At 36.4% G+C, this 27,827-nt stretch overlaps 2 protein-coding genes across 13 annotated transcripts in view; one reads left to right on the top strand and one right to left on the bottom strand.

The window, feature by feature from the left end:
- Window positions 1–27,827, bottom strand: part of GAS2 (growth arrest specific 2) — a 731,425-nt gene that overhangs the window by 497,658 nt on the left and 205,940 nt on the right. For all 10 annotated transcript variants that reach the window (XR_008538012.2, XR_008538008.2, XR_008538009.2 and 7 more), the window contains exon 9: window positions 27,364–27,499. The gene's annotated coding sequence lies outside the window, so the exon portion shown is untranslated. The remainder of the gene's footprint in view (window positions 1–27,363; window positions 27,500–27,827) is intronic.
- CCDC179 (coiled-coil domain containing 179) lies at window positions 5,278–18,415 on the top strand. 3 transcript variants are annotated; one of them, XM_016920585.3, is made up of 5 exons: window positions 5,278–5,408; window positions 6,287–6,331; window positions 7,758–7,862; window positions 16,306–16,406; window positions 18,249–18,415. In XM_016920585.3, exons 1-5 carry the CDS (start codon window positions 5,364–5,366, stop codon window positions 18,316–18,318), a joined length of 366 nt encoding a protein of 121 aa, XP_016776074.3. In that variant the 5' UTR covers window positions 5,278–5,363; the 3' UTR covers window positions 18,319–18,415. The 3 variants fall into 3 exon arrangements, 2 of the variants coding, with proteins under 2 accessions (XP_016776074.3, XP_054518149.1); XM_054662174.1 differs by lacking the exon at window positions 16,306–16,406 and having other exon boundaries at window positions 5,280–5,408; XR_010147511.1 differs by lacking the exons at window positions 7,758–7,862; window positions 16,306–16,406 and having other exon boundaries at window positions 5,364–5,408.

The raw sequence follows: 27,827 nt of genomic DNA, 5'->3' as shown, positions 1-27,827 counted from the left end.
ACTTTAACATACTATAAGTTCTGAAAAGTTCTACACAAAAATATTTGTTTAACTTTGTTTGACCTAGAATTTCCCAAACTTATTTAAACTCGATACCTAATTAACGTAGGGAAATAGGTGGCTTGTTTACCTGTTTACTTTTATATAAAATTATAAGCATTTTGAGACGGTGGTTTTTCTGGAGTTTACTTTGAATCACAACTCTATATCAAACATGCACAAACAAGAATTCTGCCTGTGCTTACATTTAATAGTCACAACTTTTCACAATTCATTTTACAGTTTAACTGTACTCATTTTTTGAAAATGTAATGTTTATGCAAATAAACTGTATGGAATCAGGGAGTTAATACTCTTTCCCCTTACAGTTTTTACTTTGTGTATTAGTCAGAGTTGTCTACAGAAATAGAACCAATAGGATACATTCTACTAAAAGATATATATGTATCCTGTTTTATATATAAAGGGATTTATTACCTAAGGGATTTGTTTATGTCTCTAATCAGAGACAGAGGTAAGTCCAAAAGAGCCTATGCTCCAGTTTGAATCTGAAAGCAGGCAGGCTGCTTTACAATCAGAAAGAGCTTGTGTTCCAGTTCAAAAGTCATCAAGCAGGAGAATTATCTCTTAATTGGAAGAGGGCCATCCTTTCTTTCTATTCAGGACTTCAGCTGATTGGATAAAACTCCCCCATAATATGGAGGACAATCTGCTTTAACCTACAGATTCAAATATCAATCACATTTTAAAGCATCCTCACAGCCACACTCCAAATAATGTTTGACCAACTATCTGGGCACTCTGTGGCCCAGGCAAGTTGACTCATAAAGTTAACTATCACACTTGGCCTGATCAAAATTTTGAGATTTCTGTCCTGTGTGGGACACTGGCTGACTATAGTATAATAAAGGTTATCAACGGAAGGTGGGGAGAATAGAAACCATTCTAAGAATGTCTTAATCCATTTTGCAATACTATAGAGGAATACCTGAGGCTGAGTAATATATAAAGAAAAAAGGTTTATTTAGGTTACAGTTCTACAGGATATTCAAGAAGCAATGTGCCAGCTTCTGGCAAGGGCCTCAGCTTACAATCATGGCATAAAACAAAAGGGGGGCCAGGCGCAGTGGTTCGCGCCTATAATCCCAGCATTTTGGGAGGCCAAGGCAGGCGGATCACGAGGTCAAGAGACTGAGAACATCCCGGCCAACATGGTGAAACCCTGTCTCTACTAAAAATACAAAGAATTAGCCTGGTGTGGTGGTGGGCATCTGTGTCCCAGCTACTCGGGAGGCTGAGGCAGGAGAATCACTTGAACCCAGGAGGTGGAGTTTGCAGTGAGCCAAGATTGCACCACTGCACTCAGCCTTGGCAACAGAGTGAGACTCCGTCTCAAAAAAAAAAAAAAAAAAAAGGCGGGGGGTGGGGACAGAGGAGCAGCTGTGTCACATGGAAGAGGAAGCAAGAGGAGGAGGATGTGCCGGGCTCTTTTTAACCATCAGATCTTGCCGTAACTAATAGAATGAGAATTCACTCATTACCACAAGGAGGGCACCAAACCATTCCTGAGGAATTCACTCCCATGGCTCAAAAACGCCTCACTAGGCCCCACCTCCAACACTGAGGGTCACATTTCAACACTAGATTTGGAGAAGACAAATATTCAAACTATATCACACAGGTATCATTGAAGGAATGCTTGTGGTTTAGGACCTGATGGTTGGTGCCACTTACTAAGCTGTTGTCTTTCAAATGTAAATCCATTCTTTCATATTCTACTTTGTGAAGGCAGGGTTGGAACTGTTCATATTTTATTTCTCTTTAGAAATAAAGAGCTGAAAATTTAGCCAACTGGAGTCCTGGAAGGTGTATCCAATAAGTGGCACTGGAAGGAGACTGGAAGGCAAGTGGAGGGGTTAGGATCTTGTTTGTTTGTTTGTTTGTTTATTATGTTGCCATCCTAGCAATAACACTTGACTTTGCAGTAGCAAATGTTTCTAGCAGCAGTTCTTCCCAGTTTCCAAGATATTTCCACATTCCCAGAATTGGTTTTATCATTCTTCCTTATCATACCAACACCTGCCAGATACTGCCTCTTTCTAAGAAATCTCTATTCCCCAGCTCTGAAGGACCGCCCCCCAACCTCCCTCCGCCAGCTCCCTCCACCACTACCCTCCATCCACTAGCTCAGATTGGCAGTGTTCCCCTCCTCAGAGGTCTGGTTCCTAGTTTATGGGGCTGCTCCTCCAAACTTTCAAACTCTGACTATCCCAGCCTCTTCCCCAGCCCTGTCATCAGGTAGAAAAGAATGAATTTATTGAGTGAGGACTTTGAGAATATAACTAGGATAATAGAGTAACATATTTCAAATCAATGTAGGTGAGAAGGTTTCAATAATTAGAGGTGTCAAAAAATTGAATAGGTTGGATTGAATTTTCCATCATTGATTTAATCAAAACGAGCTGAATTGCCATTAAATGAAGATATTGCCAAGGGAAGGCAGTGTCTTCATTTAGTGGCAACCCCCTTGGCAATATCATCACTTAGTGGCAATTCAGTGGGAGACTGGGCTGAATGATATCTAAGGTTCTTTTCATTTGGAGGATCTTACAATGTAATCCATAGTAAAATATAATCATAACTACCATGATCGATAACCACTACCTAACAGACACTGGATCCAATTCCTTATTTATATTATTTATAATGATTATAACAACCCTATATTGTTGGATATTATCATTCTCATTTTATAGATACAGAGAAAGTAATTGAGGATCATGCATGATAATTAATTGGCCAGGGTCACAACAGGGTCACAAGAGTTTTCAAGTAGTTACAATAGGATTTGGACTCTTATGGGTTGCACTACCAACTTCCTAATAAGTCTCAGACATGTGACTCTGGAATATTCTTTTATGCAGTCTTATGGTGCCTGATTCCTGCTAACCCTTTTGACTTTTTTCCATACAAAATATGGTAGGAGGAAAAGCAAAGAGATGTGATGAGTAAAACTTGATGACAACAGTTACACATTCATCAAACCCATGTTACTTATCTGTACCCACTGCCATTTGGACATGCTGCACCTCTGTCATAAATGCACTCTCTTTTGCTACCTGGTAAACTCTGGCTACTCCACTCCACTGAGAAGGCTATTTGGGCCTATCTTCAGAGAGCATTAGGGGCTCCCAAATGTCTGTACAACACAACATGTGTTATTATTGAAGCTCACTATACATTTTCTACCTTTTTGGTTTTGCTAATCTATCTGACTGCCTTTGAGGGCAATAATTTACTCATTTTGTATGCATAGGACTTGGCATGATATGTGACAGTAGCATTCAAAACATTTTCTATAGTGTGTCAAGTCAATTCCTGGTTTGTGATAATGGGGAAGTTTATATGATTTTTCTACAACTTATTGCTCCCAGAGGGGAGTTTCAAGAAGAGCATGGATAATGATTTTGAACATTACAGTTGGACAAAACTGTTTACTTTTTCTAAGCCTAACTCATCAGAAAGACTTTTCAGCAGTTTCTAATGTGATGCAAAAATCATATGATAGAAACTGTCCATTGAATTCAGGAGAAAGATCATTTGATTAACCATTTTGAGAAAAGCACCAGTGGAACAGTGGGAGTTGAAACAGGTTTCAGTAAGCCAAATCTTACACTGAACATAAAGAAGAGGCAGAGGTACAGACCACTCTCATGAATATTTACTTTATATAGAGGGGATGGGCAACAGATACAATTGGTTGTTGTTCTAAGGAGTTTCCTTTATTAGTTTGGAGAGGGGGAGATTTGAACTTACAGTAATGAAATGTTTAAAGGAAAGAGGCAATATAGAGAAGTTGACAAGGAGAGGAACAATCTGTAGAGCTAGATCTGAGGAGGCTCCTAGGAGGGAAATGGCATGGAAATGCAAATGGATAGATTTATTTGAGACAACAGAAGGGATACCAATTTTTTTTTCCATTTCGACAGGGTTACAGGGAAAAGGATAATGTGGATATTGACAAGGTTATAGGCTTTTAGATGGTATTGAGGTAGCCCCAGTGAGGGCTTCAAAAGCAATGGTAGCATAGCACATAATTAGGAGCACATGATCTAAGGGCCAACCCTGGATTTAAATTCCAGCTCACCCTCTTACTAACAGCATAACTTTGAGAAAGCAATTTAACATGCTAGCGCTTTGTTTCCCAGTGATTATAATCATGCACTTACCCACCTTGAGTGGTCTAAAGAATTGATCAGTTAACACATATAAATTCATGTAACAGTGCTGAGCATAGTAAGCTCTATACGTGTTCACCAGCATCAGAGTGTGAAGCACGGATTGTCCCACTTCTACTGGAAGTGCCTGAGTGTTGGTGGATTCAGAGATTTTAATAGAAGACAATTTGAAGGGAATACTGCAGCGCACAAAAAAAGCTGGTGCAACATAAAAGTCTTAAGCAGCTTTGAGGACTCAGTTTAAATTGGGGGTCATGGCCGGGCCTGGTGGCTCACGCCTGTAATTTCAGCACTTTGGGAGGGCAAGACGGGCGGATCACCTGAGGTCAGGAGTTTGAGAACAGCCTCCAATATGGTAAAACCCTGTCTCTACTAAAAATACAAAATCATTAGCCAGGCATTGTGGCATGCGCCTGCAGTCCCGGCTACTCGGGAGGTTGAGATGGGAGAATTGCTTGAACCCTCGAGGTGGAGGTAGCAGTGAGCTAAGATTGTAGCACTGCACTCCAGCCTGGGCGACAGAGAGAGACTCGGCCAAAAAAAAAAAGAAAAAAGAAAATAAATAAATAAATAGATCTGGGGTCACAAATATGTATTCCAGCCATCTTCAAGCTTCTCCTCGCTTCACCTGGTATAGATAGATGGGAAGAAGGCAGAGAGTTGGGTCAACCCAACTAGAAGCTGTGAAGGAACAACAATGAGGTGGTGGAATTGAGAACCCTAACAATAGTTAGACAGTCTGAAGTAAGAGAACATGGAGACTAAGCTAGATATGTTAACAAATGAAAGGGGCTTTATAAAGAGAGAGACTAGAGAGATGAAGGGTAGAAAAGGTGGGAAATTGGTATTCTGCAATTTTCTGAGGAAGAAGGATAGGATATAAGGAATTATGGTAAACTGACTTCCATAACTCAAAGACACTGCAGACAACTTGAGGCCTTGCCTTCCCTGCACTGGACTGGAATACAACTGGGGAAAGGGCGGGGCCCATAGCAGGGAGAAGAATAGAGAGAATAGTGATGGAACTGGGTGGGGCAGGGCTTGAAGGCTGTGGGTGTGGGGCCCCATAATCATTTGGTCCAGGACAGGCAGTAGGCGTCAGGGGGCGCCCTAAGGCTCCACGGCATGTGCCTGTACTGCTGGGACATCGAGCCTTCCCAAGTCAACCCTGTGAGTCTGCTGGGGCCTACAACCTCAACTCTGCCACTCTGTCCTGTGCCTTGAGCTCCAGGCCACTGTGGCTTTGGCCATGGTGCTTCTAACTCTTGTAAAGGTGGTTTGGTGCTGGGGGTTGGGAAATTCCAGGTGATGTAGACAGACTACATCCTGACTGCTGGACCCCTCTGAAACAAGAAAAAGCTCCACCCACTGTGTGCTTAGGGGTCAGGTACATCACCTGTATGTTGACTGCCCCATTGGCCTGCCCTAGGAGGTGGAGTGGAAATTACAGAAGTAGGGAGCAGGATAAAGTTCTCAATTGCCAGATGTGGAACAGATTGCTCTTGGGTCTTCTGGTTAAAAGATTGGATCAAAACGAGTGAAGGAGGAGTTATTTAAGGTACAATCAAGAAATAGAGGAAGTGGTGAGAATCTCAAAAACTAACAGCCAAGCTCCCTGTGCTTCAGAAAACCATACGATCTCAATCACATCACCAATTACTCCTAGGCTTTGAAACCAGATTGAAGACTAGATTGCTCAATAGCACCACTGAAGTCCTTAGAAGCAGAAACATGCATTTTTCGATTTCTTGTACATTCTTTCCCTCCCGAATATATCTCTATACTCTGCCTTTTATCTGTAAGGTGGTTCACAGCTGGTTCTTTTTTATCATAATACCATCTCCATCTTCCACCACAATTTTTATCTTAGATGTTTTTATTCTGAACTTGACTTTTTTCTTTTTGTTTTTTAACCTGCCTCTTATAGTTGAAATGATTCATATAATACATAAATTTAAAAGTAGCATAGGCTTCCTATTATAATAATTAATTTACTGTTTTTAATGACTTTTTTGTGTGAATGTGTTTTAATTTTGTATATTATATAGGAAGGACCAAGACAACATCATCCTTCAGAGGTCACTGAGCGGCAGGTAATGTTTAAATAAAGAACTAGGTTCTGGTTGTTTAAACATTGTGCTTGTAACTTGTTCCTTTATGTAGTGGTCCCTAACATAATAGAACTTGTATTAAGTAGACACTTCAGTATATTTCTTGGGACTCTGGGATCTAATGACTACTATTGGAATGGGTCTTAACTAGGGTAAACTAAATGGCTTATGTTATTTTTTAATGTAACATTTGACACATATACAAAAATAGATGTGGCAGATATAATTTATAAATTACAATATGCCTCCCATTTAAGGATTAAAATATTAGGTATTTCTGAATCCAGCTAGGGAATGCTTTTCTATTCTACCTCCTAAGGTCTCTCCCAGAGGTAACCTCCATCTTGAATTTTAGCTACATCAATCTCCTCCTCTTCTTTAATAATTTGTTACATAGGTGTCTCTATAAGTGCATTATTTGCTTTTGCTTGGTTTTGAACTTTATAAACATAGGATCACACAAAATTTAGTGTATGATTTACTCTTTTTTCTCAATATTATTTCCTAAGATTTATCTACATTGCTGTATATAGTTTCTTTATTTTCACTGCTGTTTAATATTTTGTCATGGAACATATCACAGTTCATTAATCCTTTCTCTTGTTTATGGACATTGCGTTATTTTTACATTTTCCTAAAATGAATAGTACTATCGCAAACATTCTAGTACACATCTTCTTGCCCCATGCACAAGAATGCCATTTGATTATTTAGGCAGGAGTGCAATGGTTGAATCACAGTAAAAGCAAATTTTTTATTGTTAGAAAGTAGTGCCACATTGTTTTCAAAGCAATTGTTCAAGTTTATATTCTGTTATCAGTGGATTTTTTAAATAGTTGGTTTTCAAAGCAATTGTACCAATTGATACTTCACTGGAAGTGGATAAAAAAAGTTATTGTTATTCATATCCTTTCTATTCTATTACTGTATTTCATTATATTCAAAGCATTCTAGTTTGATCTCCTAGGTCTCTGCTACTTGTAGACGCCACACAATGGTGGCATAAAAAGCTATGTGTGTCATGCAACATTTCAAAGGAGTGAATAATTGTTTTCATATTTCTATAGAGAAAATTCCCTAGGTGTCTTTAATGAGCATTATTTTTAAAGCAAAAGTAAGCACACTAATCCATGAGTCTGGATCTACTTAAGTGTACGCAGTGGTAAGATGAGAATCAAGAATACTCTTATTTGAAAACCCTACTGATGCTCCAATGTGGTTTTCTTCACTTATGAACCATACATTTGAATGAAAGAGATTTTTCCCCCTATTTCTATGTAGTTATGTGAACCATTTGCAGTGGTGGTGTTTACCTTTTTTATTGACACAAACCAAAAATATAATCAGAATGTTACCTTTATATGTTACAAAAAAGTATGATTTTTCTTTCATTTTAATTTTTCTAAAGCTTGCAAATAAATGTATTCAGAATATGCAAAACCTAAAGAAAGAGGAGAGGAGATTGAATAAAAGGTTTGCAAAGCCTTCTCCCATTCTAGAACCAGGACTCCTAGTAAGTATAGAGGTTTCACTGAAATTAACAGATCATTAAATGCAACTGATATCGTCATTTTAATTCATGTAATATTCACTATAAATTTTCTTTTTCCCTTTCTCTTTGAGAAATTTGTAATTTCAGTCTTAAAAGTCTTCTCTCATCTATTATTTAAATATCCTCTGCTGTCATCTCCTGGAGGTGATATGGTTTAATGAAAAGAGGATTATCTTTGAAACCAGGTTGTTCTGGACTCCACTTCTTGTTTTGCCATATGGTAGATGACTACATAAGGTTAATCACTTAAATCTTTTGGCTATATATCTGAAAATTTATTGCCAAATTTAAGGTCACATTAGTTCTCTTATGTATTATCTCCTAGAAGTTTTGCAGTTGTGTATGTTACATTTAGGTCTATGATCCATAGCGAGTTAATGTTACTGAAAGGTGTCAGTGTCCAGATTATTATCATTATCATTTTCATGTAGATGTCAAGTTCTAGTACCATTTGCTGAAAAGACTATCTTTTCTCTATTGTATTGCCTTTGCTTCCTTATCAAAGATTTATTGACTATATATTTGTGTGGGTTTATTTCTGAGCTCCCTATTCTGTCTCGTTGAATCCTGTTTTTCACCAATACCATACTGTCTCGAAAACTATAGATTTACAATAAGTCTAGAAATCAGGTAGTGTCAGTCCTCTTCTGTTCTTCTCCCTCAATGTTGTGTTGGCTTTTCTGGAACTTTTCCCTTTCAATATAAAATTTAGAATCAGTTTGTTGAAATCTGCAAAGTAACTTGCTAGAATTTTATTGGGATTGTGCTGGATCCAAAGGATCAGTTTGGAAATAACTGATATCTTAACAATATTGAGTCTTCCTATAAATTAACATAGAATTTCTCCTATTTATTTAGATCACCTTTTTTACCTGAGTTTTATAATTTTCCTCATCCAGATTTTATACATATTTTCTTGGATTTATGCCTAAGTATTTTATTTTTTGTTGCTAATATAAATGGGAGGCTGTTTTTCACTTTGCATTCAAATTGTTCATTGCTGGCATAAAGGGAATCAATTGAATTTTCTGTATTAAACTTACATCCTCTAATCTTACTATAATTGTTTATTACTTCCAAGAGTTTTTTGTTTGTTTTTTATTGTTATTGTTGATTATTTGAGATTTTCTACTTAGTCAGGTCGTCTGTGAACGAAGACACAGAACAATTTATTTCTTTTTTCTCAAATTGTATAACATTTATTTCCTTTTCTTGTCTTACTGCATTAGCTATGTCTTCCATTATGATGTTGAACAGAAGTGAGAAGGTACATTTTTGCCTTTTTCCTAATATTAACTGAAAAAAATCTGGTTTCTTGCCAGTGACTATAATGTGAGGTTTAGGTATTTTAGAGATGTTCCTTATGAAGTGAAAGACGTCCCTCTCTACACCTAGTACTGAGAGCTTTTATCATAAATGGGTACTGGATTTTGTCAAATTCTTATTATGCATTGTTGATATGATCATATGATTTTTCTCCTTTAGCCTTTTGATGTGATGAATTTCATTAAATAATTTTAAGATGTTGAAACAGCCTTACATTCTTGGGATAAGTCTCAGATTGTGTATAATTATTTTTACACGTTTGGATCAATTTGCTAATATTTTGTTGAGAATTTTTACATCTATGTTCATGAGAGGTATTGGTCTGTCATTTTCCTTTCTTTTAATATCTTTTTCTGGTTTTGGTATTAGGGTAATGCTCACCTTACAGAATGAGTCAAGAAGTATTCCCTCTGCTTCTATTTTCTGCAAGATATTGTAAAGAATTAGTAAAGTTTCTTTTTTAAATGTTTGGTAGAATTAATCAGTGAAACCATCTGGGTTTAGTATTTTCTATTTTGAAAGATTGGTAATTATTAATTTTTTAAATAGATAATAACCTTATTTAGATTATCTATGTCTTGTGTGAATTTTAGTAGATTGAATCCTTTTAGATTTAGTCAGTTTTATCTAAGTTTTCAAGTTTATGAGCATAGAGCTGTTGGTTATGTTCTTTTATTATTCTTTTAATGTTCATGGGATTGGCGGTTATGGTCTCTTATTTATGATGTTAGTAATTTGTGTCTTTTTTGGTTAGTCTGGCAAAAGTTTATCAATTTTACTAATATTTTCAAAGAATTATATTTTGGTTTCATTAATTTTCTCTATTGCATTCTGTTTTCAATATGTTTTCATATTTCAATCTGTTTTCAATCTGTTTTCAAAATTCACAGATTTCTGCTCTAGTTTTTATGTCTTTTCTACTGCTTACTTTGGGTTTAATTTGCTCTTCTTTTTCTGGTTTCCTAAGGTGAAATCTTAGACTATTGAGTATAGAGCTACTTCTTTTCTAATATATTAATTTAATGCTATAAAATTTCTCTAAGCATCACTTTCACTATATCCCATAAATTTTAATAAATCATATTTTCGTTTTCATTTTGTTCAGAATATTCTAAATTTCTTTTGAAACCTCTTCATCAATCTATGTGTTAGTTGTAAGTATGTTCTTAATTTCCAAATATTTGAGGAATTTCCAGTTATCTTTCTTGTTATTGGTTTCCAGTTTAACTCCACTGTGGTCTGAGAACACACTTTGTATGATTTCTATCCTTTTAAATTTGTTAAAGTATATTTTAATGACATTGAATGTGATCTGTCTTGGTGAATGTTCCATGTGTCTTGAGAAAAATGTGTATTCTGCTGTTATTAAAGTAACTGTTAATGTCAATTAAATCCAACTGACTGATGGTGCTGTTCAGTCCAAATACATTCTTACAGATTTTCTGCCTGCTAGATCTGTCAATTACTATTAGAAAGAATTGACATTTCCAGCTATGATAGCAAATTTGTCTATTTCTTCTTGCACTTTTATCAGTTTTTGCCTCACATATTTTGACGTTCTGTTGTTAGGAACAAACACATTAAGGATTACTATGTAATTTTACCCCATTATTATTATGTAATGTCCCTCTTTATCATTGATAATTTTTCTTGTTCTAAAGTCTTGTTTGTCTGAAATTAATAATGCAACTTCAGCTTTCCGTTGATTACTGTTAGCAATGTATATCTTTCTCCATCCCTTTGACACTATCTGCCCTTATAAAGTGAGTTTCTTGTAAACAACATACAGTTGTGTATTGTATTTGTATTAACTATGACAGTCTTTGTCTTTAAGATCATTGACATCTGAAGTGATGATTGATATAGTCGAATTAGTATGTGCCTTATCTGTTACTGTCTTTTAGTTGTGGACTTGTTTTTACTTGCATTTATGCCATTTACTTTTCCATTCTTCTTCTGCATTCTCTAGTTTTGAGCAATTCATATTGTTCAATATTCTCTCCTGTCAATTATAGTTGCTTTATTTTATTTTTTAACTTTTTCAGTGGTTTCCTTTGCATTTGAACTATACATTTATAATTTGTTCAAGTTCACTTTCAAATAACACTATACTACTTTATGGGTAATGCAGTTACCTTTTGACATAGTATTCCCATTCCCTTTTTCTTATTCTTCATAACATTATTGTCATTCACTTCTCCATAAAATATAAACAACACATACATTGTTGCAAGTATTATTTTGAACAAATTATTATTTCTTAGATCAGTTAAGAATAAGACAGATAAAATATTTTATTTTACCTTCTTTTTTTTCATTTCTAATGCTCTTCCTTTATGTACGTCCAAGTTTCTGACTTACAACATTTTCCTTTTCTCTGAAAACTTCTTAACTATTGCTGTGTGGGCAAGCCTACTAGTAACAAATATTCCTTCTGTTTTTGTTTGTCTGAAGAAGTCTTTTGTTCTCTTTCACTTTGGAAGGATACATGCACATGATACAGAATCCTAGGTTTCTGCTCTTTTTCTTTGAACACTTTAAATATTTTACTCCATTCTCTTATTGCTTGTATGATTTCTGTAAAGAAATCGTATGTAATTGTTGTTATTCATGTTCCTATTTAAGTAAGCTATCCTACCACTTTCCCCCAGCTTCTTTCAAGATTTCATTTTTGTCTGATTTTTTTGCAGTTTAAATTTCATAAGTCTAGATGTAGACATTTATCTGGTATTTATCCTGCTTTGTGTCTTATGAATTTTCTGAATCTGTGGTTTGTTGTCTATCATTAACTTTAGAAGGTTCTCATCTATTATTATGTCAATATTTATTCTGTTTCTCCTCCTTCTCTTCCTTCCTTTCTTTCTTCCTTCTTCTTTCTTCTTCTTCCTCTTCCTCTTCATCCTCTTCCTCTTCCTCTCCTTCCTTCTTTTTTTTCCAATTATACATATTTATAGTTTTTGTAATTGTTGCTCAGTTCTTGAATAATGTATTCTATATTTTTATACTTTTTTCTCTTTACCGTTAGTTTGGAAAGTTTCTATTTACATATCTTTACGCTAATTAGTTTTTTTCCTCTGAGTTCAGTGTATTAATGAGCCCATCAATGTCATGCTTCATTTCCATTCAAATATTTTAGACTTTTAGTGTTAGTTTGATTTCTTCTTAGATTTTCCATTTTGCCTTATATTACCCATCTTGTCTTGCATCATGTCCACTTCTTCTATTAGAACTTAGCATATTTGTCATAATTATTGTAAGTTCCAAGTCTGATAATTCTAAAATATCTGCTATTATCTGAGTCTGGATCTGATTGGTGCTTACTTTTTCACTTTAGATTGTTTCTGCCCTTTAGTATGTCTTGTCGTTATTTATTGAAAGCTGGATATGATGTATTGGGTAACAGAAACTAAGGAAGATAAGCTTTTAGTGTAGGTTTTATGCTTATCTGACTAAGATTTAGGCTGCATTTTCTGTTTATTTGTAGCTGTGATATCAGAGGGTAAAATTTCCCCTGATTCAGTTTTGTCTTCCTCCTTATTTTTGGTCTTGCTAGGGACTCTTTCTTAAATAATATCTGAAGCTTGCAATTTTTTAAAGCTGGAATCCTCTGATATATACAGGAAACTAATTGATGTGTTGGTAAGTTGTAGGAGAAGAAGGGTTCCATAGCCTATGATTAGGATTCAGTCTTTAAGTGAGTCTGTATCTATAACTGCCCAGTGGGTTCATTTTGCACACTACCCAGATAGAGCCAATTTATCAAGACAGGGGAATTGCAATAGAGAAAGAGTTTAATACACATAGAGCCAGCTAAACAGGACACTGGAGCTTTATTATTACTCCAATCAGCCTCTCTGAAAATTTGGAGGCTAAGCTTTTTCAAGGATAGTTTTGTGGGCAGGGGCCTATGGGAACAGGCTGCTGGTTGGTTGGGAATGAAATCACAGGGGTATGGAAAATGCCTCCTCATGAGGTGAGTCCACTTCTGGGTAGGGACCACAGGACTAGTTGAGCTAAGAGTCTTGGGTCCATGTGGGGCTGCCTGGTCGTCAGAAATGCAAAAGCCTGAAAAGATATGTGAAAAGGTCAATCCTAGTTTCTACAATAGTGAATAGGGGAAGTTGCAAATCTTGTGACCTCCAGAATAATGGCTGGTAATCACTTGACTATGCCTGCATCTTAGCAGAATTCAGGCCACTCTCATCCTCCTAACCTTGTGGCCTTTCATTAGTTTTACAAAGGTGGTTTAATTTTGGGGAAGGGCTATTATTAAACTATAAACTAAATTTCTCCTATAGTTAGCTTTGTCCATGCCCTGGAATAACCAAGGGCAGTTGGGAGGTGAAAGGCAAGATGGAGTTGGTTAGAACAGAAGTCTTTACTGTCATAATTTTTCACTGCAAGAGCAGTTTCCTATCCCTGGGATGTAAATTTCACAACTTCTTCTTTGCTATCATCCCTGTTAGGTGAGATAGGAAAGCTATAGGGAACAGGAGTTGTGTATTTCCTTTCCCCTAAGTCACTTAGAATTTGGTAAAACCCAATTTATTTAGGCTGTGCTAAAATAGTTTCTCTTGAGAGCATGCTCTGGTAAAGAGAACGGAGAGCTCTGACATATTTTTAAATGATTACTTCTCCCCTTTCACTACTAGAAGCAAAAAAAAAGATTGTTCTCTGATCCTTACAGTGAGATCTAGTGAGACTCCTGGAGGTAAAATTTAGGAAACTATGGGAGCTTCCCTAAGACTGTCCTCTCTACACCCAGAGTTTTTAATTAAAGCTCATGCATACTGAGCCTCCAGCCATTCATCAGATAAAGTTGACATGTTCCCACTGGTACTGGCCTTAGCAGAAGGCTTTTGTTCCTGGCAAGCTCTGATTCTCCACATCCACTTGTCTGTCTCTCTGGTTTTCAGGGCAGCAGCTTGCCCTGTGCCCTCACTTCTCTGATGAATGTAACAAGATTAATTGCTTTTCAGTTTGTTCTGCTTTTTTCTTATTGTAAGGATGGAAGGAACAATTTGCAAGCTCTTTATATGTCAGACTGGAAAGCTCCACTTAAATTTCTTTGATCAAAATTGTTTTACTGGCCACCCCTAGCTGCAAATAAATTCAGAGATGTGAAAAATTAAACTGACTTCCTTGCTGCCCTGAAGAGAATAGAGGTACCATTAGCATGGAAGAAAGTACTTTCCTTCCTTTTTCAGACTGTGAGGATTATCTTTCTGTAACTTCCTCCTTTCTGAGATTTTGGAGGAAATTTATATTATGAGTAAAAGTTCAACCCATTGGCTTTGTTTACCATTTGTTTTTGCATAATGAAGGGAACTTACACATTGCCATACAGAAACCCAGGACCATCAACTATACACAGTTATTGTTTTGCCTTAACTATCAACAAAGCTCCTCCCTTGCTGATATACCAGTGTTTATAACCCCAACCCCATAATCTTTGTCTCTCTTTTAAGCATTAAAATATGCCTATGCACAGGAGAATGGCGTGAACCCGGGAGGTGGAGCTTGCAGTGAGCCAAGATAGCACCACTGCACTCCAGCCTGGGTGACACAGCAAGACTCCATCTCAGAAAAAAAAATAAAAAAAATATATATATATAGCCTATGCAACATATATTTTCCCCTTCCAAGTTATCTCTTAGTATAAAGTATCATAATTTGAGATATAGGAAAGAAAAGAGAATTATTCCTGAGTCTACCTTTCTACAGTGCAAGACAATTGCCACCATTTCTGAACCCTGTACCTCTTGATTCATTTACACACAGTTATTTTGGTTACTCTTCCTATCCCTTTGTCATTTCAATATCTAGTACCATCAATCTTGTTTTCTTCCATGACTTGGCCCTTAACAAACCATCTAAGGTTTTTAATTTCAAAAGCTCCCCTTTTTAACTAAAATTAGAACTACCATTTGATCCAGCAATCCCACTACTGGGTATCTACCCAGAGGGAAATAAGTTGTTATATTAAAAAGACACTTACACATGCATGTTTATAGAAGTGCAGTTTGCAATTGCAAAAATGTGGAATGAGGCTAAATGCACATCAAACAACCAGTGGATAAAGAAAATCTGGTATATGGATAAAATGGAACAGCCATAAAATGGAACAAAATAATGGCATTCGCAGCAACCTGGATGAAGTTGGAGACCATTATTCTAAGTGAAGAAACTCAGGAATGGAAAATAAAATATCATGTGTTCTTGATACAGGAGTTAAGAAGAAATTACTTAGGCAGATAGTGAGGGTATGGAAGTCCTTGTTAAGGTTTTCCCTTTAATGAAAAGCAGCTCCAAATCATTTTCCTTCTAACAAAGGGCAGCCTATAAAATCGAGCTGCAGACATAGATGCTGGCCATTGTGCCAATCATGTTCAAAATGACAGCTCCATCTTCCCTTCTCTGCCAGCTACGTGTATAGTAAGAAGCAGAGAAGATGGCAATGGCCAAGGGGTAAGTTCATCTGCATAAGAAGATTAGAGTGAGGTGGCCAGCCTTCCCTGCATGCTATGTAAACATCATACCTGAGTGAACCAATCTGTGAGCCCTATGTAAATCAGACGCCTCCTCAAGCCTGACTATAAAATCTGTCGCCTCCACCACCGGCCCGTCTTTCCTCTCAGGAATCTCCTCTCTCTCACTAGAGAGAGAGCTGTTTTCCAGTCTCTTTCTTCCTCCTATTAAACCTCCACTCCTAAATTCCTCATGTGTGTCCGTGTCCTAAATTTTCTTGGTATGGGACAACAAACCCTGGGTATCTACCCCAGACAATGTAGCTGCCTCCTTCTCACCTACAAGTGGGAGCTAAGCCATGAGGTCGCAAAGGCATAAGAATGATATAATGGAATTTCGAGACACATGGGGAAGGAAGGGAGGAAAGTGAGGGCTAAAAGACTATACGTTGGGTATAGTGTATATTGGTCTGTTGATGGGTACAGCAAAATCTTGGAAATCACCACTAAAAAACTTATGAATATAACCAAAACCACCTGTTCCCCCAAAAACAATTGAAATAAAATAAGTTGCTATGAACTGAAAAAAGCTCCCCCTTTTTTTCTTGAAGTCCCAGATGTTTTTTAAAGAAATGTCTACAAACTGTTCTATACCATTCATCCCACCAACTGGTTTGAGGTTGCAGAGACAACTGAAATGTTTCACAAATAAGTAAGAATATGCAAAATAAGATATATTAAATATGAAAATCCTAAGTTCATTCTGGTACTTATGTTTTCTTTTGCATTAATACAAAAATTCTGGAATTGTCTTCAGAACATCCAGATATTTTTACTAATGGTATTAGGCAATTATAAAGGCTCTGATAACTCATAAAAGAGAAAGTATACCTTTCTTCCAAGAAAGCACATTGAGGAGCTCAAAGTTCGAAAAAACTATACTAAAAGGTTTCTCTTCACTTTTCAAAGAATAGCAATAACAAAGAGTTACCGTGACAACCATATTCTAGTTTTTCTTCTATATATTGACCAAGATGTATAGTATCTCCCATTTAAGCTCAGGCATTCAGTCCTTCTCAAATATGGTCAAAAACAGTTACTTTAATTTTGTTTTGTTTCATTTCATTTTAATTTTCAAATCATTGTGGATTGATAATTTTTAACATGGACAATTGCTCATAATGTCATCACAGTATCAAACTGTTACAAATGAATACAAATGTTTACTGTCAATTTCTCTATTAATCTTGTCTCAAAGTGATAATATGACACACCAGAAACCATACCACAGAGTAACACTGCTTTAATATTTGTCGATTCTTCTCATTTTACCTTTTCATCTCTTATACATTTTGCAATTTGCTTTGTTATAAGCAGTATACCTACTAATGCCCTCTTCTCATTTCTTTCTGCTTAAATCAATCTTTAAGAAAAAAATGCAATAAGTTTTTGTACAATTTAAATGTTTTGGGACAAAATAAAAGCCTGAATTCCTACAGATAAGTACTTTATTTGACAAATAAGTTGTGCCCAGTACAACAGAGGACGTGCGATGAAGTTAGAACACAGTTGTTAAAAGAAGTTTGAAAAAATATTTTTGTTTTTATTTTTGTCTGTAAACTTTTTTTTTTTCTTTTGAGACACAGTCTCCGTCTGTCGGCCAGGCTGGGGTGCAGTGGCACAATCTCTGCTCACTGCAACCTCCGCCTCCCGGGCTCAAGCAATTCTCCTGCCTCAGCCTTCCAAGTAGCTGGGATTACAGGCATGTGCCACCACGCCTGGCTAATTTTTGTATTTTTGGTAGAGATGGGGCTTCACCATGTTGGCCAGGCTGGTTTCAAATTCCTGGCCTCAGGTAATCCTCCTGTCTCGGCCTCCCAAAATGTGGGGATTACAGGCGTAAGCCACCGTGCTTGGCCAACTTTTATATAATAAAACCTTTTAAAAATTATATCGTTAAGTATATGTATTTATGAATGTTAAAATTATCCTTAAATATTATTTTAAGGTTAAATTTCTGCCAATACTGATGTAGACAATTTTTTCATTTTTCTTGTCTTTTATTTGTCCCTGTTGCTCACTTTATTCTGGGTCATTTTCAGACATAAACGCCCTCAACAGATGCCTAAAATATGCTGTGTTAGTCACTCACAGAGCATAAGACTTGGAAAATAAAAGCCTTATTTAACATCTCTATCACATCTATTATGTATAGAAATGACTTTGACCTTTCTCAAAACTGATATCTGGGGTTTCTACAAATTCTTTCTGCTTGCGGCATTTGTTGTATGACTTATAGAGAATTGTTTTATATCATATCCATCTTCAGATATGATTTATTTGATGATAATTATTTTTGTATCTGGCTTCTATCTGAATGTGACCTTACTTTAAAATAGCATTCCTAGCTATTAATGATTATTTTTTATAATACTTCTTGTATGAAATAGGTTTTCCATGAGACCATTTCCAAATAATTTATAGTATATCTAATCTTTCCTTATATAAATTTTAATTAAATTTCTTATTCTTTGTGTATTTTAATCTTGTCTAGTGGTCATCTTGATAAAGCAGGAGTCTATTTGAAGGAAACCATGCTCCAGACAGAAATATGTGGATTGTGAACATCAAGTGACATATCATGAATTGATCAACCACAAAATAAATGCAATACTCCACCATTTCAGAAAAATAAACACAGTGCAAGTATTTAATATCCAAGCTACAGGCTCTAGAATTTTATTAAATGCCATCTCTCACTACCATATTTTTCTTTCCTGTGGTAAACTTGAAATTTGCTGCTTTTCAACAAATAATAATGAATATGTATAGGTAGGCTTTTGAAAAATATTATTCTCATTTAAATTTTTGCAAATGTTTTATGACATATTTAGATGTTTAGAAGTATGTTATAATAATAGAACACCAGATTTCCTCTGCTGTTTATTTATAATGACTTCCATTTAAACAAAATGTTTAAATACTTTAAACAGTCCTAGGAGACTGTTATTATAACTAACTCCTGTATTTTGTGTTGCTATTGCAGATAAGCCATAGTGTAATTAAAATTTCCATTTAAGGTAAAATTTGAATATTGAATTAAAATTTTACTTTTAGGTATGAAATAAATTATAATTATTGCTGACTCTCTAAAATCTTTCTTAACTATAATACTTAAGTAATTTCTAATATATAGATTGAATTATCACAATTATTTTATAAATTAAAAGATTACAAACTATTGGATTCACATGAACATTATATTTGGTAACCGATTTGCAATCTCTAATATGCAATTTAAAGTGAGGTACAGGGAATTCTATTATTGGAAATGATGGAAGCACTATAATTATGCTTCCACAATAAGCAATTAGAAGATAGGACAAAATATTGAAAACATGGTTTCCCAGAAATGGAACAAAAGTGAGAAGGACTGTGACTTCTGAGACAAGATAAATAAATGAGAGGAATCCTATAATTATCCATTTACTGCCTGGAGGAGCATTCCAGATCATCATCCAGGGAAAAGGATTATAAGTAGAGCACAGCAGTTATCCTGAGTTGAAGGTGAGTTGATGAACAGAAATAAAAATTCAGGGAGTCTGGGGAAGCTGGAAGTTGCAGGGAAGGGTTCCACAGTAAGAACTATGCAAAGAACTTTGTAGGCGTGCATATTGCTCATGTTGAGTCTGCTCATTGATAAGCTGCATGTGCACAGAATGAAACTGAAAAAGGTCACATCTTTTTATTCTTTCTTTTCTCCACAATGCTAGGTAGTGAAGAACTGGTTAGCGATAAACTAAACAATCCTCAGCATTCACACCTCCAGAGGTAGATGCTTGAATTTTGGCCAGAGGCATGGAGAGTCCTTGTTGTTCAAACAGGGCATTTAGTAGAGACACCATAAGAGTCATGTCTTAGTAGTAGTGGTAAATTACCTGTAGCATAAAGATGACTCTAGGCCTAGCCTAAGGATGCTTAAAAACTAGTTCGAAAAAATCAGACTTATCTGCAAGTAACTGCCCACCAGAACAAAGACTACAAAATCCAGGTATTTAACATACACGATGTCTAGTATCCAATAATAAATTTCTAGGCATGCCAAAAAGCAGGAAAACAAAATACATGATTGGGAGAAGATAAAAATCAATAGAAACAGACACAGAAATGAAAAAAAATAGAATTAGGAAAAATTAACTTAAACATATATTACGAATATGTTAACTATGCTCAGTAATTGAAAAAAAACATGAACACAAAGAGAGGAATGAAAGATATTAAAAAGAAGTAAATGGAACTTTTAAAAATACCAAAAATTCAAAAATTCACTAAATTAAATTAACAGTATATTAAATACAAATAAAGAAGTCACTAAAATTGAAGATATAATAAATATAGCTGGAAAAATCCAAGCTGAAGCAAAGATAAAAGAGTGGGAAAATGATTAGTGCTTCACTGACTTGTGAGACCGATCAACTGGTCTAACATATGAATAACTGGGTATGTCAGAATGAGTTGGGATGAGAATTTTAAAAACATTTTGTATTAGTCTGTTCACTGCCAATAAAGATATAGCTGAGTTTGGGTAATTTATAAAGAAAAGAGCTTTAATGGACTCACAGTTCCACATGGCTGGGGAGGCCTCACAGTCATGGCAGAAGATGAGGAAAGAGTAAAGGGACTTCTTATGTGGTGGCGGGTAAGGGAGAGCTTGTGCAGAGGAACTCCCATTTATAAAACCATCAGGACTCATAAGACTTATTCACCACACTGAGAACAGCACAGGAAAGACTCCCCTCTATGGTTCAATTATCTCCCACTGGGGCCCTCCCATAATATGTGGGAATTACGGCAGCTACGATTCAAGATGAGATTGGGGTGGGGTCACAAACTATATCATTCTGCCCCTGGTCCCTCCCAAATCTTATGTCCTCACATTTCAAAACCAATTACACCTTCCTAACAGTCCCCAAAAGTCTTAACTCATGTCACTATTAACCCAAAAGTCCACAGTCCAAAGTTCCATCTTAGACAAGGCAAATCCCTTCTGCCTAGGAGCCTGTAAAATCAAAAGTAATTTAGTTAGTTACTTTCTAGATACAATGAGGGTATAGGCATTGGGAAAGTACACCCATTCCAAATAGAAGAAATTGGACAAAACAAAGGGGCTAAACGTTCAATGCAAGTCTGAAATCCAGAGCGGAAGTCAAATCTTAAAGCTCCAAAATGATCTTCATTGACTCCATGTCTCACATCCAGGTCACGCTGATGCAAGAGGTGGGTTCCGATGGTCTTAGGCAGCTCCTCCCCTGTGGCTTTGCAGGGTACAGCCCCCTCCTGGCTGCTTTCACGAGGGGGCATTGTCTGCAGCTTTTTCAGCTGCATGGTGAAAGCTGTCAATGGATCTACCATTCTGGGGCCTGCAGGATGGTAGCCCTCTTCTAACAGCTCCACTAGGTAGTACCCCAGTGGGGACTCTGTGGGTGCTTGTACCCCACATTTCCCTTCCTCACTGCCCTAACAGAGGTTCTCCATGAGGGTTCCATCCCTGCAGCACCCCTCTGTCTGGACCTCCAGGTATTTCCATACATTTTCTGAAATCTAGGCAGAGGTTCCCAAACCTGAATTCTTGACTTCTGTGCACCCTCAGGCCCAATACCACATGTAACCCACCAAGGCTTGGGGCTTGCACTCTCTGAAGCAATGACCTGAGCTCTATGTTGGCCCCTTTAAGCCACATCTGGAACACAGAGCACCAAATCTTGAGACTGCATGAAGCAGCAAGGCCCTGGACCTGGCCCACAAAACCATTTTTTCCTCCTAGGTCTCCTGGCTTGTGATAGATAGGGCTGCTGTGAAGACCTCTAACATATCCTGGAGACATGTTTCCCATTGTCTTGGCAATTAACATTTGGCTCCTCATTACTTATGTAAATTTCTCCAGCTGGCTTGAATTTCGCCTCAGAAAATGGTATTTTCTTTTCTATCTCATTGTCAGGCTGCAAATTTTCCAAACTCTTATGCTCTGCTTCTTCTTGAACGTTTTGCCACTAAGAAATTTCTTCTACTCAGTACTCTAAATCATCTCTCTCAAATTCAAATTTCCACAGATCTCTAGGGCAGGGGCACAATGTCACAAGTCTCTTTGCATAGCAAGAGTGAGCTTTACTCTAGTTCTCAACAAGTTCCTCATTTCCATCTGAGACCACCTCAGCCTAGACCTTATTGTCCATATCAACATCAGCATTTTGGTCAAAGCCATTCCACAAGTCTCTAGGAAGTTCCAAACTTTCCACTTCTTCCTGTCTTCTTCTGAGCCCTCCAAACTGTTCCAACTTCTGCCTGTTATCCAGTTCCAAAGTTGCTTTTACATTTTCAGGTACCTATACAGTAGTACTCCACTCAACCAGTACCAATTTACTGTATTAGTCTGTTCTCACATTGCTAATAAAGACATACCTGAGACTGGGTAATTTATAGAGAAAAGAGGTTTAATGGACTCACAGTTTCACATGGCCGGAAAGGCCTCACAATCACGGCAGAGATGAAGGAAGAGAAAAGGTACTTCTTTTTTTCTTTTTTGAGATGGAGTCTCACTGCATTGCCCAGGCTGGAGTACAATAGCACCATCTCAGCTAACTGCAATCTGCCTTCTGGGTTCAAGTAATTCTCATGCCTCAGCCTTCCAAGTAGCTGGGACTATGGGCATGTGCCACCACGCCTGTCTAATTTTTGTATTTTTTTTTTTTTTAGTAGAGATGGGGTTTCACCATGTTGGCCAGGCTGGTCTCGAACACCTGACCTCAAGTAATCTGCCCACCTTGGCCTCCCAAGTGGTTACAAGTGTAAGCCACCTCCCATGGTGGTTACAAGTGTAAGCCACCACGCCTGGCCCAACAAAGGGACTTCTTACATGGTGGCAGGCAAAAGATAGCTTGTGCAGGGGAACTCCCATTTGTAAAACCGTCAGATCTCCTGAGACTTATTCACTACCACGAGAATAGCACGGGAAAGACCCGCCCCCATGACTCAATTACCTCCCACCAGCTTCCATCCACGACACGTGGGAATTATAAGAGCTACAATTCAAGATGAGATTTGGGTGGAGTCACAGACAAAACATATCACATTTCTAAAACATTTCCAAATTTGATGAAAATGAAACCCACAGATCCAAAATGCTGTAAAGAACACTAAGCAAAACAAAGAATAAACCTGCTCAAATTACCTTGTCATAAAATTTCTCAAAAACATTGAAAAGAGAAAAGAAAGCAGCAGGGGAGGGGCCACCTTAAATGCTAAGAAACAAAGTGGTAAGGTATGAATCCCTCTCTGGCTGCCCATGAATCATGGCTGATGTCTTTTGCACTGACATCCTCAGAGGAAGTGTCCTTCTAGATTGGGGAGCTTGTCCATGGAAATTGACTGGACTCCATGATGTGCCCTGCAGACACTGATGTAGCTCTGTCCATTACTGTCTCATAGATCTCAGCCTTACAGGTGGACAGAACATGAGTTACCATACCAGCAGCTGCAACTACTTGAGTCTTATTGGAGGTGAGGAAGCTGAAGTATGGGTAGGGCCAGTATTTTTTTGTTTTTTCCTTTTATTTCTAGCGGACACATAATTGTACATATTTATAGAATACAGAGTGGTATTTTGATAAATGTGTAAAATATGTATTTTCCATATTCTTGATTCTGTGGCACCTAGGACTTTGTAGAGCCAGGGAGGGACTGCTTTTTACAGGGTTACTTCTTAGAGACAGTAAACAATTTGCTTGTGAGCAATCTGTGACACTGTCCCTCCGGTTTAGTCACCCCAGGATCAGGGACTAACAACTAGGGACCAACCTATAGCTGAGACCTCACTGAATTATACAAGTTATTCAAACTATTTAATATTCAACTTGTTTAACTTGCTTACTTTTCTTCTCCCATTTTTTTCCCAGGAAAACCACAATAGTCACCCTCCAGTCCTCTCTCTGTCTGCTCATTCTGTCTCTGTGCTTCCCTGAGTGGCCCTTAACAGCACAACATGCCTATTAGTTCTTCACGACTGTGATGTGACTATCATAAAAGCATCTTCCTTCATGACAAACATTTTCATGTCTGTATGTCTTACCATACCTGATTAAACAAAATCCCAGGTATATCTTAAAACTGCTTTATAAGATGAATTGGGGCATATTCCTTCTGCCTCTGTTTCCTGAAAATATTTGTATGAGATGGGTGTAATTTCTTAAATGTTTGGTAGAAAACACCAGTGTACCCATCTGGGACTGGAGAATTGCTTATAGAAAGATTTTTAATGACAAATTCATTTATATATATAAATAATATATATATTTCAAATTATATATGTAAATATATATTTCAATTATATATATTTCGAATTATATATGTAAATATATATATTTCAATTATATATATATTTCAAATATATATTTGTTCAGATTTTCAATTTTGATCACTTCCAACATTTCTGCTAATGGTTATCTGTGTCTTTTCTTTTTGATCACTCCATCTACAGTTTATTAATTGTATTGATCTTTAAAAATATAATTTACAGCTGGGCACGGTGGCTCATGCCTGTAATCCCAGCACTTTGGGAGGCCGAGGCAGGCACATCACGAGGTCAGGAGATCGAGACCATCCTGGCCAACATGGTGAAACCTCATCTCTACTAAAAATACAAAAATTAGCTGGGCATGGTGGCACATGCCTGTAATCCCAGCTACTCGGGAGGCTGAGGCAGGAAAATCGCTTGAACCAGGGAGTCAGAGGTTGCAGCGAGCTGAGATTGTGCCACTGCACTCTAGCCTGGCGACGGAGTGAAACTCCATAAAAAAATAATATATATATATATATGTGTATATAATTTAGAGTTTCATTTATTTCTTCTGTTGTTTCTAGTTCATTATTTCTAGTCACATTTTCATAGTTCCTTCCTTCTACTTAATTTGGCTTAATTTACTCTTCTTTTCCTGTTTTCATAATATACAACACAAGTTCAATTTTATATCTTTTTTTCTCATTGAGAAGAGCTATACCTGTTCTTTTAAGCACATTTTAGCTGTATTCACAAATATAAAGTGCATTTTATACTGAATTTTTATTCATTACAAAGTATTTTCTAATTTCCATTGTGAGTTCTTCTTTGACCCATGCATTATTCACATCCTTGTTTAATTTCCAAATGTTAGCAACTTTCCAGATATATCTGTGCGATTGATTTTTTCATTAATTTCATTTTGGCCAAAGAACATATTCTGTATAACTTTAATCCTGTGAAATTTACTAAAACTTACTTTATGGCTCAGTAGATGGTCTTGTTTTTGTGTTGCAAGGTGCACTTGAGACAGTATGTGTTCTGTTGACATTGAGTGAAATATTTTATAAAAGTCAATTAGGTCAAATTGTATAATAATGTTAAGTCTTCTGTATTTTTACTTATTTTCTTTTTGTTGCGTCAGCTTACGAGAGAGGAATGTTTATTTTCCAACTATAATGTATATTTGTCTATTTGCTCTTTGAGTTCTGGAAGATTTTGCTGGATATATTTTGCTTTGTTGTTGGGTGTATATATTTATGATTATTATGCCTTTGTGATAAACTGACCTTTTTATTGTAAGTGTTCATCTGTATACCTGATAATATGATTTATTCTGGACTATTATATGTTCTAGTAATATACCCATTTCACATTTTTTAAGATTCATGTTTGCACACTATTATTCAATCCTTTTATTTTTAACCTATAATTGTTCATATAGGCATACCTCATTTATTGTGCTTCACTTTATTGTGCCTAGCAGATATTGTTTTTGTTACAAATTGAAGGTCTGTGGGAACCTTGCATCAAGTAAGTCTATCAACACCATTTTCCCAAGAGCATGTGCTCACCTCTTGTCTCTGTGTCACATTCTGATAATTCTCACAATATTTCAAACTTCTTCATTATATTAGTTATGGTGACCTGCAATCAATGATCTTTCATAATACTGTTATAAATGTTTTCAGGTGCCATGAACCATACCCACTTAAGATGATGAATTTAATCAATAAATGTATGTGTTGACTGCCCTACTGACCAGCCATTCCTCAATCTCACTCCCTCTTTTCACAACCTTCCTATTAACTGAGAGAAAACAATATTGAAATTAGACCAATTAATATTCCTACAATGGTTTCTAAGTATTCACATGAAATAAAAAGCTAATGACTCACTTTAAATCAAAAATAAAAAAATTATTAATCTTAGTGAGGAAGGCATTGTGAAAGATTACAAAGGTCAAAAGCTATGCCTCTTGCACCAAAGAATAACCCAAGTTGTGAATGCAAAGGTTTTAAAGGAAATTAAAAGTGCTACTTCGGTGAAGACACAAATGATAAGAAAATGAACCAGTCTTATTGCTGATACAGAAAAGGTTTTAGTGGTCTGGATAGAAGATCAAACAAGCAACAATATTCCTTTACACCAAAGCCTATCCAGAGCAAGGTCCTAACTCATCAATTCTAAGAAAGCTAAGAGAGGTGAGGTAGCTGCAAAAGAAAAGTTAAAAGGTAGTAGAGGATGATTCATGAGGTTTAAGGAAAGGAGCTGCCTTCATAACATAAAATATCATAAAGATAGTGAAAGTAGGCATCCAAAAATGTTATAGGTAGAGTCAGAGGACAGTAAACAACCTAAGCAGCCAAAAACGTCACTACATGCACCATCATATTCTTTGATCAGACTCACATTGTGTTTACCCTCCTTATCCAGGGTCATTTGAACCTTATGATAAATCTTATTTGAAGATTTTAATAAATAGTCTCTCTTCTGGCCAATTTATCTCCATAGGTATAACACCCTGAGAAGGGTATAAATCAAATGCAAGGAATGCCTGGTCCTCAGTGTCTAAATTGTTATAAACTTGTTAACAGTAGACAAATCTATTTTTCCTACCACTTTTGTATTGCACCATATACTGGTATTTGGGAGAGAAGAGGAAGTTTTGTCACAGGAGAAGTCATATAATTCTACAGTGGTTTTTTGTTTTATTTTTGTTGTTGTTGTTGTTGTTTTTGTCCCTTGGCAGGACTCCCTATGGCCAAGGGCCTTAAGAGACAAAAGACATATAGCCAATTAATTGTTCTAAGCCATATAGGAATGGATGTCGACAGGCACTTGTTACTTCGTAAAAGTATTATTTTAAGTAAAAAAGCCAACAACAAAACAGAACAAAACAAAAGTTAAAAGATGGACTTATTTTTAACTTCTATGTGTTGAGCTACTGTGAGCTTGGTTTTTGTTACAGACTTTAGCCTTATATACCAAACATAAGCATTGTTCTGAAAAATATAGGTACATAGATAGATAGATAGATAGATAGATAGATAGATCGATCCATCTTCACAACTCATGATTGGTAGTATTATACCCAGGAGGCTTTGTTACAAAATATTTTTATCCTGTTAGTAAAGAATTTCCTTTAATTCTATAGTAAGCAGAAAAGTTTTATGGTTGGGGTAGATGCAAAAGTGACACATAATAGCTTAGAAGGCAACTAAACTTGTTTTACCTGCTGTTTAGGCATTTTTGTACCCCCTTTCTTGATTTGGAGGGTTTGACCTTAAGCTAATTTTTTCCCTGAAAGCCGGTCCTTACAATCTTATGCACCCACCTCTTCTGCAATAGTCCAGGCAGCTTGTATAGTTTTGGCAGCAGAACATTAGCAGTGAAACAGGTCCAGGCCCAGTGGGATGTCAAACGAGGGAGATTCATACCTCTGGTTTTCAAAATACCATGATTTTGGTATCCTTGGATGTAAAACAAGGAGAGATAATTAACATTTATAGTTTGACAATTATAGGAGTAATTCATATATCAAAATAGAAAAAGGAACCTATTACATTAAGGTACCAACTAAAAATATGAAGAAAAATTATAACTTGGTGCTTTCTAGAGGATTCTTGTAGCCAAGAAATAATGATTTAATCTGTACTCAAAAAGTTAGGGCTGAAATCTAGTATTAAGTGTTATGCTTTACCCTTGAAACATTTTTTTCTAGCTGCCCTTTTTATTAAACAAAAAGTTAGAGCAAGGCCAATTTGCGTGCAAGGTAAGTTTTAGGCTTATTATGCTTGC

This window comes from Pan troglodytes, chromosome 9, assembly GCF_028858775.2.
Source record: "Pan troglodytes isolate AG18354 chromosome 9, NHGRI_mPanTro3-v2.0_pri, whole genome shotgun sequence".
Lineage (NCBI taxonomy): Eukaryota > Metazoa > Chordata > Mammalia > Primates > Hominidae > Pan > Pan troglodytes.
The sequence above is the reverse complement of the archived record's forward strand: the minus strand, read 5'-3'. Positions and strand labels throughout refer to the sequence as shown.

Coding starts and splice junctions, on each gene's coding strand:
- CCDC179 (XM_016920585.3), top strand. CDS start 5,364: ATGTGCCTGTACTGCTGGGACATCGAGCCTTCCCAAGTCAACCCT. Junction 6,332..7,757: donor CAGAGGTCACTGAGCGGCAG/GTAATGTTTAAA, acceptor ATTTTTCTAAAG/CTTGCAAATAAATGTATTCA. Junction 7,863..16,305: donor TTCTAGAACCAGGACTCCTA/GTAAGTATAGAG, acceptor TTTTTCTTGAAG/TCCCAGATGTTTTTTAAAGA.